Source organism: Salminus brasiliensis, chromosome 23, assembly GCF_030463535.1.
Source record: "Salminus brasiliensis chromosome 23, fSalBra1.hap2, whole genome shotgun sequence".
Lineage (NCBI taxonomy): Eukaryota > Metazoa > Chordata > Actinopteri > Characiformes > Bryconidae > Salminus > Salminus brasiliensis.
In genome coordinates this window covers 9010261-9024377 of record NC_132900.1, presented here as the reverse complement: position 1 = coordinate 9024377, position 14117 = coordinate 9010261, and the positions used below count along the sequence as shown (strand labels likewise).

General features: G+C 42.4%; 1 protein-coding gene across 1 annotated transcript in view; it reads right to left on the bottom strand.

Annotated features, from left to right (window-relative positions):
* Positions 1-484: 484 nt before the first annotated feature.
* LOC140546158 (CUGBP Elav-like family member 5) overlaps positions 485-14117 on the bottom strand; it is a 195165-nt gene continuing 181532 nt past the window's right edge. Inside the window, exons 8-12 of the mRNA XM_072669342.1 lie at positions 11025-11234; positions 10079-10174; positions 8795-8938; positions 8490-8663; positions 485-7298 (exon numbers count right to left, since the gene is read on the bottom strand). Of these exons, the coding sequence (XP_072525443.1) occupies positions 8536-8663; positions 8795-8938; positions 10079-10174; positions 11025-11234 (578 nt within the window). The 3' untranslated portion in view covers positions 485-7298; positions 8490-8535. The remainder of the gene's footprint in view (positions 7299-8489; positions 8664-8794; positions 8939-10078; positions 10175-11024; positions 11235-14117) is intronic.

Genomic DNA, 14117 nt, shown 5'->3' with positions numbered 1-14117 from the left:
AACTATAGGCAGGGCAAGCTATGAAAGAAGAAAAAATAAAGTTCATATTATTTGGCAAGAAGTAGAAGTATAAATAAAGTCATATTTTTGTTCCGTTTTTTTTTTTGTACAGTGAGTTTGTTTGTCTGGCCAACAGCATATGATGCATCTCCTGCTGCCGAAGAAAAAAAGGAGAAAAAAAAAGCTCACCAGCGCTGCCACAAGGCCCGGAATGTTCTGTTGCACGGCTCTTGCATCACTTTTGCATCAGCCGGCTGCATTTTCCTTTTTTTCCGCCCCAGAACGATAACGGCGCTTGCCGAGATAATGGGCTCACTTATTCTGTGCCCTCAAGTATGAGCACGGTGCCCCGGGTGGGAGACAGCAGAATTCGAAACGAGCCGTGCCTGCTGGACGACTTCACCCCAGAAACTGGCAGGCGTTTCTAATGCTGTTGATGATGTGCCCCCCCCCCCCCCCCCCCCAAACCACACACACAGACCCCCAACCCCTGTCACATCCTTCCACAATATGACTGGAATGTACAAGGAAAACAAAATACAGCCTCCATTCTTCGCTCCATCACTCTCGTAAGAAAAGCTTCTAATTCTTTCTGCTTTGTTTGTGCATTGTGACATTAAAGGGTCCGCATAATGGAAAACATGGGAATTTCTATTGCCGTAAAAGAGTAAGCATTGTTAAAAGACCCATATTCTTCATATTATTGTTTTTTATTTTTATTTAGATCCATATTAGTTTCTTTATGACATCTCTGCATCTCTGCCTGACACAGCCATTATTTCAGGGAAATGGGTGGTCCTTGAACAGCTGTAGATGGAGTAGGTGAATGGATATATGGAAATGTGCTGTGACATCACAAAGGTGATGTGACATCACACAACTGTATGAAAGTGGATTCAAAGCAGGCTGTTTTCATTACTGGGCACCACCCATGTGACTGGGTGGGGCTTAACTGCTGTAGCGGAAATAGGTAGGTGGATGTATGTAAAGGTGCTGTTTTTTATGACATCACAAAGACAGTGACTTCAAAACCGTCTGTTTTAAGTACTGTGCCTTTAAGGCTGATGTGTGTAAATAAAACATGTTCTGATTGGCTGCCCTGGATTTTGCCTCATTCAAAAAGCAGCCCAGGTTGTAAAGGACAGAATTTCCTATTTGAATGGGAGGGGCTAAACTACTATAGACTAATTAAGTTGATGTATGCAAAAGTGCTGTTTTTTGTGACAGTACAAAGTCAGTTTTTGTGCTCACGCAACAGGCCAGGTATTTACATACATCAGTGTGTACTCTATAGCAGCTTAGCTCCGCCCATTCACATTGAAGTTTGCCCTGAGCAAATACAGCGCAATACAGCACAGCCAATCAGAACAGAGAGCTCATTTACATATATCAGTCTTAAAAGAGCAGTAACAAAACAGACCTGATTCTCAGAGATACAGACAGGTTGGAAAATGGGTTTTTAAGCTGTTCATGGTACGTAAACCTGAACGACCTTATAAAAGAACACTGAACCTCTGGGAAAAATAAATAAATCAATAAAAACAATACAGGATATGGGACCTTTAACAGGTGTCAAGATTGTCTATCGTCCATAAAGTTACTGTTTCTGTCAGCTAAAGAGTCTCTGAAGATTTACTGAAGATTTTCTTACGACAGTGACGATCTCCATCAGAGTGGTGGCTATACAGTAGCAGGTAGAAGTAGCACAAGACTGATCTCGGGCATTTTTAGTTGGCACGGATAGTTCTAAACGTCCTAGGACAGCAAAGGTAGTCTTCGTGCACAGTATCCCAGTGGCCAATGGCAGTTTATACTGTACAGGGTAAATGCTCACTAAGCATTGGCTGCTGCTAGAGCCTACTGAACATCGACTAAATGTACGCTGGAGAAAAAGCACAGTGACTGAACTTTAATGAGGCCCATTTAAGTGGCCTTTCGACTTCTGTTTAATTACAGTACGCGGGGTCCGGGTGTCGGGCAGCGCGGACAGCACTGCGCCACTGAGATTTTAGCTGCAGCCTACTGGTCTGACCAGGCTCCGCCGGTCTGATGTGGTCTCGCGGTTTCGCTGTTGCGCCAAGGCGATCGATGCAACGAAACAGACTCGTGGAAATGTTGAGAATGGAAAAGGTCAGGGTTAGCGGCTGGGTGGGGTGGTCTTGCGTGATAGTTCTACTATTCCTTCTATCCTGCTATCATTTTATGCACATCATCGCTTGGTCCCTGGTCACTAGCTCCAGCAAAGAGTGACAGATATCCCATCAGATGGGCAGTGAGTGTGCCTTGCGAGGGTGCATGTACGTACACCATTTGGCCAAATGTTTGTGGACACCTGCTCATCCAGTGTTTCTTTCAAAATCTGGAGACTGGAACTGAAAAAGGAAGTCTGTTCCCCCCTTTTGCTGCAGTAACTGTCTCTCATCTATGGAGAAGGCTTTCCACTAAATTAGATTAGATTTAGCAACAGTGCCGAGAGCATTTCAGTGCACTCAGCCATAAGAGCATTAGTGAGCTCTTGTCACTCCAGAGATCGCAGTTCTACTGCTCCACAGCCCAAAGCTGGAGGACTTCATACTCCTCTAGCTGACCCCTGGAATCAGATATGGTGACCTTGAGCTCATGCGCAGCTCCTCAAAGGCTATTGCCAATCTATTGGTCTATTAGAAATTATACAAGCTCTATCTCCAGTGAAACACCGGTGTCAGCAGTAGGTGCACCTTAATCCTATCAAATCTGACATCTCAGACTCAGATATATAGGTTCCTAAAGTTCTAGTTAAAATATGGTCTTTAAACATATAATTAATAAACATTAAAGATGGCACATCCAAACCAAGAACTATTTTAAAACTCTTATTTTTAAGACTTAATAGATTCTCCATCCAGTACAATCCCAAACATGCCGGATAGAGCACCATCATTCCTGAGAGCACAGTTCCACTGCTCTTATAGGTGCAATAGGGGTGTCCGCAAACTTTTAGACATTTAGTGTATTTTTTCCTTAAACCCAGGTGCCTTTCTAGTCTGAGAAGGCCTTTCTAGTCTTTCCAGCCTAAAGGGAACTACACAGTATCAAAAGCTAAACTCTGATATGGTCTCTCCATGGTCTAAAATGAAAACATGCTAAAAAGTTCAATAAGGAATGTTAGTAAAATCCCACCCTTGAGCAAATTACAATGGAGGAAGTATAGAGCGCCAGCCACACCTCATCCTATATCTACGATTGTGGTTCAACTGGGTCCCAAAACACCCTGATACGACCCCATGATAATGCGTTCTGTAGGTTTTATGGACATCTGTCTATATCTGTCTATAATCTAAGGATGCATATTTTCAGAAAAAGCTGATTTTAAGAAATGTAACTTTTTTTCTAACCTCTAGTTCTGTTTCAGAGCAGTAGATGATCTACATGCAAGATTGATAGAAAAAGAAAAAGTTGCTAAAACTCACTTAAACATTTACAAGGCTACTTCCTGATGCTGTCAGTTGACATCATAACCGAGGGAAGCTGACTTAGTGACCTGATGCTAATTTTTCCGCAGATAGGATGGCAGTATGTGGGTCTTGTTTTTTGAATGACAGGTTTTCTTTCACTTTGTATGTTGAAATTTTAAAATTGTGTTTATTTTGAACTGTCATAAGAAAACTGTGTAAACAACAGAATCCTTCCCTTAAACATTTAAACAATTTGACCTTGCTTTTTATTTTAAGACTGGCTTTGTATGTGAGCCGGTTATAAATAAGAGATTAAATTTTTAAAATTCTAATTTTTAAACCTGAAAAATGTTTTCAGAATGTAAAAAAACAAACAAAAACATGATTTGTTGTTTATTTTTGGATTCCTTTTCCTTTTAAATTTTTTACATTTTATGTAAACTGTAAAAAAACGATTGGTTCTGCCAATTAACCTGCCTGTTCGTATGTCCCCCTAGCACTAGCACTAACTTCTGAGGGACTTTGCTGATGGCAAAGTGGCATGGCTTGGGATTCGGCAGTTAGCAGTTTATCATGTACATCATTTTGTGTATTTTATTTATAGAAATCTTTCAGATATTTGTGTTTCTTTAAAAGAACACCGCCCAAAGTATTAAGCTTGAGGCTTTTTGTGTTTTAAGGAAAATAATTAAAACAATGAATTTATGCAGTTTTTCAGATTATAAGATATTGCATAGCACAAATCTTAAGTAGTATTTTACTCCTCATACTGGCAAATAATACCTTTTTGTCTTATTTTTCATGGACACTGGCTTTTACAAGGTTTTCTTATGACAGTGATGAGTCGTTGCCTATTACGACTTAATGGTCCGTCACTAGCTGTTTGCATTACGCTTGACACACGTGCTGTGATTTCACCCCCTGCAAACCCTTTTAAAGCCCAGTTTGTCCCGGCCATGAAGCCAAATAGCTAGTTCCTCTTTATGCTGAAATAAACATCTGCTAGAGCGAGCGGCCACTTAAAGAGTGAAATGTGCTGTCACACCAAATCAGGTCCAGCAGCTCTGACTGTCCTGGGCGGCTTCACACGCTACGCTCCCTTTCCCTGACAAACTGTTGGTGGTGGAATGGCAGAATGACCCATGTTGTATAAAAGTCCACCGTGAACGAGTTCCCTCTGAGATTAAGGGTTTGAATTGAATCTCCATTTCTGCTGTGTTTTTTTTTTACTTTTAAATACATAATTTGAATCTGGCAGTGGTCCTTTACATTTCAATATAAGTGGACCAATAGAAATGCTCCACTGACTTCTATACTTGTGTAAAGTTGGCTCAGTGGTGTTATAATGGTTCATCTCACTCTGAGGAATGTCAGTAGTTTGGTCCGAAACAGTGTTGAAATGAAAAACGGCAGTGGCTTCCTGGCCTTTAGTCTAATGGCACGGTTCTGCATATCTAGTTAAAGGATGTGCTTGAATTAGTATTTGAATTGATTTGGCTGTGCTTCAATGTTTTAAGCTATTCGATCAATCAGAACTAATTCATGCAACAATATAAATGACGTAAATATCCGGGGAGGTGATTTATGCTTGAATTTGTGACTGTATGAGCTTTAAAGTCAGTCATTCATTGCCACTGTAGCTCTGTGCTGTAGTGCTAACATTGTAGTATGTATATCTAAGCACCCACAATATAGTCTCTCTTAAATACATAGATTAGACTGTAAGTAGGTGGGCCTACATTTGTACGTTTGAATAGGGCGCGACTGGAGTGATGGCTTATATTTGGCTACAGCAGCACAAGCCAAACGCTGGGCCTCTGATTTTATTTTATAGAATATTTGATGCTTTCTGTATTGCATTTCAACCAAGTTCTTCTTTGCTTTAGAGTAGAATTCAAGGGTAGATGTTAACAAAGTCATTCAGAGCAGTTCAGTGCGACTCATGGTGAGGAGGAACCAGGAGTGCTCAAGGTAACGACACAAATATAGCTATTTTGTTGACTCTCCAACATTTCCAGTTGACAGTTTTTTTATGCATAATGCTGACGATGGGAAGCATTTAATTGAGTGGCACATATAGTAAAATTACAATTTCTTTAGGGACTAGGTTGCCTTACAACATACTTGCTGCATATAACCTAAAAAAAAAAGATTTTGAGGCCAAAACCTGATCACAAAACTATTGTGTAGAAAAAAACAGTGTCTTTCAGCATCAGCCAACGTATCCATAACTGTTCTATGTAGGAGCTTTTAATGAGGTAGCTTTTAAAGAAGTCAAACTTAGACTTTGGACGTTTTTGGACGTCTGGTTCCCATCGTCTGGAATGGAGCATTTCCCACCAAATCACTCAGAAGGACTTTGTTTACGTCTTAACCAAGGAATTATTGAGAACTTTTGAATGGCTGGTGAAATTCCCCTTTTAAAAAAAATGCAAAATCGGAAGACTACAGTGAACTCAAGTCTACTGAGGCGGTTTTTGTGGTGCTGTCGGGACGTGCCATGTCTGCCCATCCACATCTATGCTTGACTAAACGTCTGTGTTGTTTCTTCTGCCAAAGAAAAGCCAAACTATACTGTGTATGTAGACTGTAGTGTTTCTAAAACGAGGTGTGGCTGCGATCAAGAAATCGGAACACGTTCATAACCATCTTATCTCATCTTAAACCATGTCAGTCAGATTGTAGCGATAGCCTAGGCTACAGCACCATACACCCCCCCCCCACCAACCTTTACCTAGCGATAGCCGTTCGACTCTTAGCTCTTTGCTCTTTCGCGTAACCTGGAAACTATTTTATTCACAAATGCTCTTTTTATTATTATTATTATTATTTTAAAGAAAACAAACCCAACCCCCTCCCCCCACCCTGCCCCTTCTTTGTACATACACTATACACCCTGAAGTATTCTGTTCTAATTCTTACTTGTAATATTTTTACGCAATAGCCTGTATCGTAAGATAATCAATGATAATATTGAACGTTACTGTAGATAGAGATTAAAAAGATTTGGTCCTCTGGTCCCCAAGGGGGCCCGTGGGTGAGAGAGGGAGAAGGAAAGGGGAGAGGGAGGAGAAAGAGCCAGGGAAAGGGGGTTTTGGGGGGGTGAGGGGGATAGATAGAGAAATAGAATAGAGAGAGAACTGCAATGATACTGCTTCTGTGGAACTTCTAATGAGCCATATACAAGAGCTCTGCAGAAGAGAGGAGAATTACGAGAGAGAGAGAGCGAGAGAGAGAGAGAGATAGACAAAGAGAAAGAGAGAGAGAGAAATGTTACGTCCGTCCAAGTGACGAAAATGCTTCTCAGTTTTGTTGTTTTGTTTGTTTTTTTTAATCCTTGGATCTTCACGTTTAAACCCTCATTAGTCCATAGAAGTAAAAGCTGTGGGTGTCAATCGCTTTGTTATTCCTATTTGAAGATTCTGTACAAGGATCCAGTCCGTCGCCACAAAAGCCGTACTTGCCCTCCTGAAGTGTTCCTTTTTTCCTTTTTTTTGTCGTCAAGGAGAAGTTTGTTCGAGTCCTGTTTGGCTTCCACACTGCTGGCTTGGCTCCTCTTGTTACGGTTGTTCCCTGGTCCGCTAAACTGTCATCGCCGTGGTGATGCACGCGAAAGGTAAATCTGATATGTTTTTTTTGTCTCTTTTCTTCAAAAAACAAACCAAAAGCAAAAAAATCCCCAAAACCCCCAAAAAACGAAAAGATTCCGTTTTTTTCTTCTTTGTACTTGCTTCTTGTTGTTTTGTTTTTTACACATTATTATAGTTGGTCTCTTTTTTTTTTTTTCCTTTTTTTGTCATGTTGGTTTGGCGAGAAAACTTTCCCCATCCGTCAAAAGCTGTCAAGACTGCAACTGTTCAAAACCTGCAAGAGAAAGAGAAAGAGAGGAGATGTCGGACTAGGACTCCGGAGACATGCTCACTCGCACAAGCCGTGGATGGCACAGCGGAGGGAAGAGCCTCAGCCTGACAGCCTGATATGTGTGTCTGTCAGACGCCAGGCTGTAAACATCACACACAGTAGTCCTAATGTAGCTAGCAACGATCCAGTAAGGCCAGATCCAAACCACAGCCCGGGCAACGTCTTAATAAGAAGCAGAAATCCCAGCTTTTTTGAAGAGCTACACTGGAAGTTAGAGTCTAGTCTACAAGCTAAAAATGTCCAGAACCTTTACATCAAGTGTGAAGCTTCTCTAGATCTTGAAAAGGGGCAGCACACGCACACATCTCTGTTATAAAAACATCGTTCTTCATGGAACCAAACATGGTTTTTCTGAGGCATCGCTCAAAGAACCCTTGAAGCGCCTTCGTTTTTCCCTCGAGTGCACCTTTAAGTGTATTCGATCCCACCTGATCCACCTAATCACTGCCTTCAGAAGCCCTGGACAGGCTGAATGAGGTGTGTCTTATTCGGATAGGAAGGCAAATCTCCAGGAGAAGCTTAATTTACCGTATATATATGGCGCCACATTTTATACGCTGTCAAAGTCGCTGTCCCACATGACATTTTGCTGGTGTGCCCATGGAGCTGGAATAGGTAGACGAACTCGAGAGGTTTTTTGGCCTGGAGGTCAGGGCAGCTTCGATGTGAGTGCATGAAGCTAAGCCCCTTTGTAGCTGAGGTGAGCAATGGAGATGAAGAGAGGAGATGGAGTGGATGGTTTATATAGGGCTGAGGAAGAGGAGGAGTTTGCGCGTAATCTCCTAGAAAATAATGATAATTATTGTGAACTTCCAGTGATAGGACTAACAGTTCGAGAGCCCTAGTTATTTAAATGTGAATTAAGCATTTTAGGTAACCCCCTTCCCCCCTAATTTGCAGTGCCAGTGTTGTGGTAAATCATTTAAATTAAAATGTGTAAATTTGCTTCTCATATTTTACCCCAGTTGGTCTCTAAGTTTGTCCTCACCTGCTCATCAGTCTGAAATCATGGTTATTAATAGGACGTTTGGCAGTATGGCCACCTTGTTGACATCAAAACATCCAATACTCTGAGAGATGAATAGATCTCATGACATAATTGTTGATAATAAACTGTAGATACTGTTTCATTACCTGTGCTGTTGGCTGTTAGTGTGTGTGCGTGTGTCCATGGCAAGGGTCAGTATGGACGACTGGCATCCTTCGGCCGTTTCAGCTGCACTTTCAAGCGCTTCATGCCGATCTGGAAGCCGTTCATGGCTTGGATGGCTGCCTGGGCACTGGCGGGGTTATCGAAGCTCACAAAGCCTGTATACAGTATAAAAGGTGTGTAGATGAAAAGTACAGTAACAGTGTAAAGGTGTGTAGTTTAAGTACAGTATTAGTTTCTATGTGCACAGTGTTAGACCGGCGTGTGTGTGTGTGTGTGCTGCTCTCACCGAAGCACTTGCTTTGATTGGTGGCTCGGTCCATAAACACTTTGGAGGAGATGACAGAGCCAAAAGGCAGAAACATCTGCATCAGCTCATTATCACCAAACTCCTGCGGCAGGTGATAGATAAACAGGTTACAGCCCTCCGGACCTGAAACGCACACACACACACAGAAGGATGAACACCAGGAAGTGTCGGAAGTGTCAACACATCAATATCAATACAATTCCAGACATTTTTTTATCGTCCGAACAAAGAAAGAAAGAAGAACGACTCCGTGCTGAATCACAGCAGCAGTTATTAGTAACCCTTCAGTGCTTGCTGTTGAATCCCACTGCAGCTGAACTGAGTGGGAGGTGGAGCAGACTGGAGCTATGAGTATTTTAGCACCAGTGTGATAGTTCAGACAAATATCACATTCACGGTTTTCCTCGTACTCTCCAGTGTAGTCGATCAGCAGGCATACACTTTATGTCCTAATGTTTGTGGACGCCCCTTCTACTGAATGCGTTTAGCTCCTTTACGTTGCTCCCATTGCTGACAAAGATGTGCGAATGCACACAAACAGCTTGTAGAGAAGTACTGCCAAAAGAATAGGACTCTCTGGAGCAGATAAATATGAACCTATTGGCACCATATCTAATGCCAGGTGTGGGCTAGAGGGGTATAAAGCCCCCCCCAGTATTGAGCTGTAGAGCAGTGGAGCTGTATTCTCTAGAATGATGGTTGGTGCTCCATCCAATCCTTTTAGGATGAGTTGAGGAGTTGGGCATGAGGAGGGTTGGTGATCATCCAACATCCTGACCTCACTAACGCACTTGTCGCCGAATGCAATCAAATTTTCGCAGCGATTTAACTGTTAAGAGCAAGTCAATAAGAGATTTTTTTTAATACATCATTACGGTCACACAAAAACCTCAATATCTCCAAAACATCACCTTTACAGAGAAAGAAAAAAGTCGATGTAAAAAGATTTCATTGCAAGTCATTTCGGAGCATTTCTATTGGTCGATTCTTCTCTGAACTGTTTTCACAAAATAAAGAACAAATGTGAGATTCAAACTGTGTCAAAAAGTGAAAAATGGCAGAAATGGAGATACTGGGTTTTTGGGTGAGAGTGACGATACTGTGTGTTGATGTGTTGAAGAGTATAAGTAGAAGAGTGTTAGCAGGTTAGTCCTGTAGCTCCAGGACATGTGTTGGCTGTGTGACTGTATATGGGGTAAAGAGGGTAAGTGTGTAAGTTTGATATCAGCAGAATTGTTGAAAACCAGCTTGTCGGCAGCTCACCTTCTCTCTGCTGCTGCTGCTGCTGCTGCTGAATCACCTGAGGCGGCTGTGGCAATGTCTGGCCTATAGGGGTCAGTGTGGTGGTGGGGTAAATGGCTACAGGATCACAAACGAGCCCAAACGAGCACCCACGCACAGACATCCGTAGACACACATGCACACGATCATGGTGAGGGGAACAGAGGGAGGAGAAACAGAATGACAAGAAGCCAGTTGACCTTTATATTCTAATGGGAGATTGACAAGATCACAATGCAACTTGAAAGCGCATTAATCAAATATCAGCCCGATAGCGGATGGCAGATTGTACGGGACCTCCGTGATAGCTCTAATTTCCCATCAGCTTTTATGAATAGACCAAAAAAAAGAGAGATCATTTTCTATCAGGTGGCATTACAGTGACAATTGCAACCTAACATTTTAATCAGGGCACACACCTTAAGGCTGTGACATTCAATTCAATCAGCCAGATATTAGCATATGCTCTCTCTCACTCTCTCTCTCTGTGTGTGTGAGCACTGGCTGGCTGGGAAGGGTGTTGAGGAAAAGTCCTGAAATGTATGTGCTGAAATGTAATAACTGCGCATATTATACTACTCACTGTATGTTTATTACCGCTGTGGTTGTAATCTATATCAGTGGATCGGCTGTAGCACCGGACGTTATAACACAAAGTAAACAAAGATGGCTGTTCCTCATTGTTGTCATGGAAAATAAGGTCAACAGGAGTGAATTTGGTGACTTGAAAGCACGACTGCAATAAAACATTGTTATTATTACAAAAACAGAGAGTCTTCAGGCTGAATCTGAAGGAACATCTGTCTAAATACAGTCGCAGTCCACAGATAGCACTGCTGGCACACAGTGTCTCCCAGTGTGTGTGTGTACCAGTATACTGCTCAACCTCTGTGAAAACCCCCTGTATTGTGCGTTTATGTGTGTGTACCTGTGTATTGCTGGACTCCGGTGAAGGCCTGCTGCAAGGTGTCTGCTGCAGTGGGGCTCTGGGTGGAGTACGGAGGAAGGCCGTTGGCGTAGACGGCCTCCACAGGGTGTCCGTTGGGCTGGGGGGCAATTCCGGTGAAGCCGTTTACGATGGGGGTCACTATGCTGGGCACGGCGGAGGATGCCAGGTTAGCTGGCGGTGAGCTCAGACCTGGAGAGGACAAATATGAGACATTAGAGGGTCTATATTCTACATTTTCCAACTAAATTATTATATTTTATAGAGCAGAATTGTTGTATTTGTACTGCAGTCCAGCCTCTCTTCCAACAGACATCCAACAAGACCAAACAAAAAGTTTTTTTATTACTATATAAAAGATGTACGAGGCTCTTTTTTTGTCTTTGTTGAATGCACTATGTTTTTTTTCTTCCAATCCTCATTTGGATTAGTAGGCGCTTTTAACTGACTGTATTTGTACATACTGACCACTGCATACCACACTGCATTGAGTACACCCCACAAGGCCTGATTTTTGACGCATGTAAATCTAACCCAGCATGTCCGAAGTTCTGACCCAGTCGTCTAATCATCACATTTGTCAAACTGGCTCAGATCCATCTTTCCCAATTTTTCTGCTTCCAAAACATCACCTTCAAGAACTGACTGTTCATCGCCTGCCAAATATGACAGATGCCACTGTAACCAGGTAATCAGTGTTATGCACTTTTCTTGGTTGTAATGTTATGGCTGATAATTCAGGTGCAGGTTAAGTGTAAGAATGTGTGGTCAGTGTGTGTGTGTAGTGCATCAAAACTGAAGCCACAGGTCACTTTAAATAAGAGTGGACCTGGTGGGGGCTGTGCCGAGGGCAGCAGCGGCAGCAGCAGCAGCGTGGGTCAGTCCGGCCCAGCGGGCCTGCGAGTCTGCACTGCACTGGCTGATGCTAGTAATGCTAGAGACTGTCACTGCACTGCACATCAGCACCACTTGTCTTTGTTGTCAATCAAACCATGAAGAAGCAGGAGGCCGTGCGGAACCAGTGGCTAAATAGCCAAGGGCAAAGTATACATGCATACACACACACACACACTCACACTCATACACAAACACATAGACACACTTTTTAAGGCGCTGGTGACGGGGCAATTGTCTCTGGCTGAACTCTGCAATGATGCAATGCTGGTGCAATTTTCAAGGCAGAAGCACAATGTCATGCTACTGAGTGAAGGGTATGACGCTGAGAGACACAGATAGAGAGAGGGAAGGAGAGAGAGTCAGAAACCGAGAGAGAGAGAGAGGGAGAGAGAGAGAAAGGGAAAAAGAAAGAACAAGAAACCGAGGACGAGAGAGAATGAGAGAGAGACATTGGAAGTGACACCAATACTGAAATCTTCAGCATCGTCTGAGACAGATACCAATTCAGTATCATTTCAATGAGCTGTAAAATGAGCTGTTCTCTGGATGCTTCTGATGCTTTTTGTAAATTTCCTGAGACAAGCAGCACATCACTGTCAGTCTTTGCTTGTTGAAGCACAACAGATTGCTACATAAACCAGGCCTCATTTCCCTGAACCCTGATACCACACCTTCAGAGGTCCAAGCCTAAAATGGTCAGACTAAAAAAAGGGGAAGGGAGCTACTTAATATTAGGCAGGTGGTGCTAATGTTATGGCTGATTAGTGTTATAGTAAAGTGGTATGTTATGGTATGCTATGCTATGGCTCAACTACAAACCACCCAATCAGCCCATGGTTAAAGGGAAATAAGACTGCTTTATTCTGAGGAAAATAAAAGGGTGGTAAATAGGCTTGTAAAATGATATCTGAGCTTTTTTTTTGCACCATTTGCAACATTTTTTTATATTTACACATACAAGACCTTAAAATATTAAGTACATAAAGTTCATATGTTTATAGTGAATACAAGACCATGAGAATTAAATGCACTAGACAAAAGTGGACAAATATATTGGGACACTTGCTCATGTATTGTTTCTTCTAAAATCAAGGATATAAAAAAAAAGTTTATCCTGCTTTTGTTGAAGTAACTGTCTGTACTGTCCAGGGAGGAAGGCTTCCCACTAGATTTTGGAGCTGGTTTTGCTGTGAGGATTTGATTTCATTCAGCAACAGAAGTGTTAGTGAGGTCAGGATGTTGGATGATCACCAACCCACCTCATCCCAAAAGTACTGGATGGAGCACCATCCATCATTTCAGAGACCACAGATCCACTGCTCCACTGCTTAATGCTGTTGGGCTTTATACCCCTCTAGCCCATGCCTGGCTTTAGGCATGGTGCCAATGGTTTCATGCTTCTGAATCAGAATCCTATTTAATTGGCAGTACCTCTCTGCAGGGACAAGCCCACTGTATGTGCGTGTGTGTGTGTGTGTGTGTGTATGTACATCTGCACATCTATCTCAGCAATGGGTGCAGCTTAAAGTAGCTGAATGCATTCATTAGTAGGGGAGTCTACAAACTTTTGGACATACAGTGTATGTGAGTGAGTGAGTGAATCAGTAATGCTATAGTAAGCTAAGTAATATGTATAGTGTGTAATGAATGGTATAATCAACAGCACATTATTCCACCCGAAGCAACAGCGACTAACCCACCTTTCTGTTTCTCTCTACTTTCGTCAGTGTGTGTGTGTGTGTGTGTGGTGTGAAGAGTGTGCGAGAGCAGCTGCGCAGAGCGCTGAGAGTGAAGTGTGATGGGTGGGTCCCCAAGGGCCGACTCTCAGTCTCCTCACGACACTCACGTTGTCACGGAAACTAGGGGGTGAAGGCAAAAGTGTTGCGTACCTACGCCAGCCAATCAGAGAGGCTGGAGGTGGAGTGCGGATTTACACTCATCCACACGTAGACATATGGAAATGAATATGTTAGTATGTATGCTTTGATGAATATCCAAAAGATGCAGTTAATGTAGTATGTGGGATATGACACATTTTGTAGTGGATATAATATAATAGAATATTCACTCAGTGGACAGTTTATTAGGATGCCCTGCCCAGACTGCCAGTGGTTACTGTCATAGTTGTGATGCTAATAATAATAATAATAATAATAACTATTAAAATGTGACTGAATC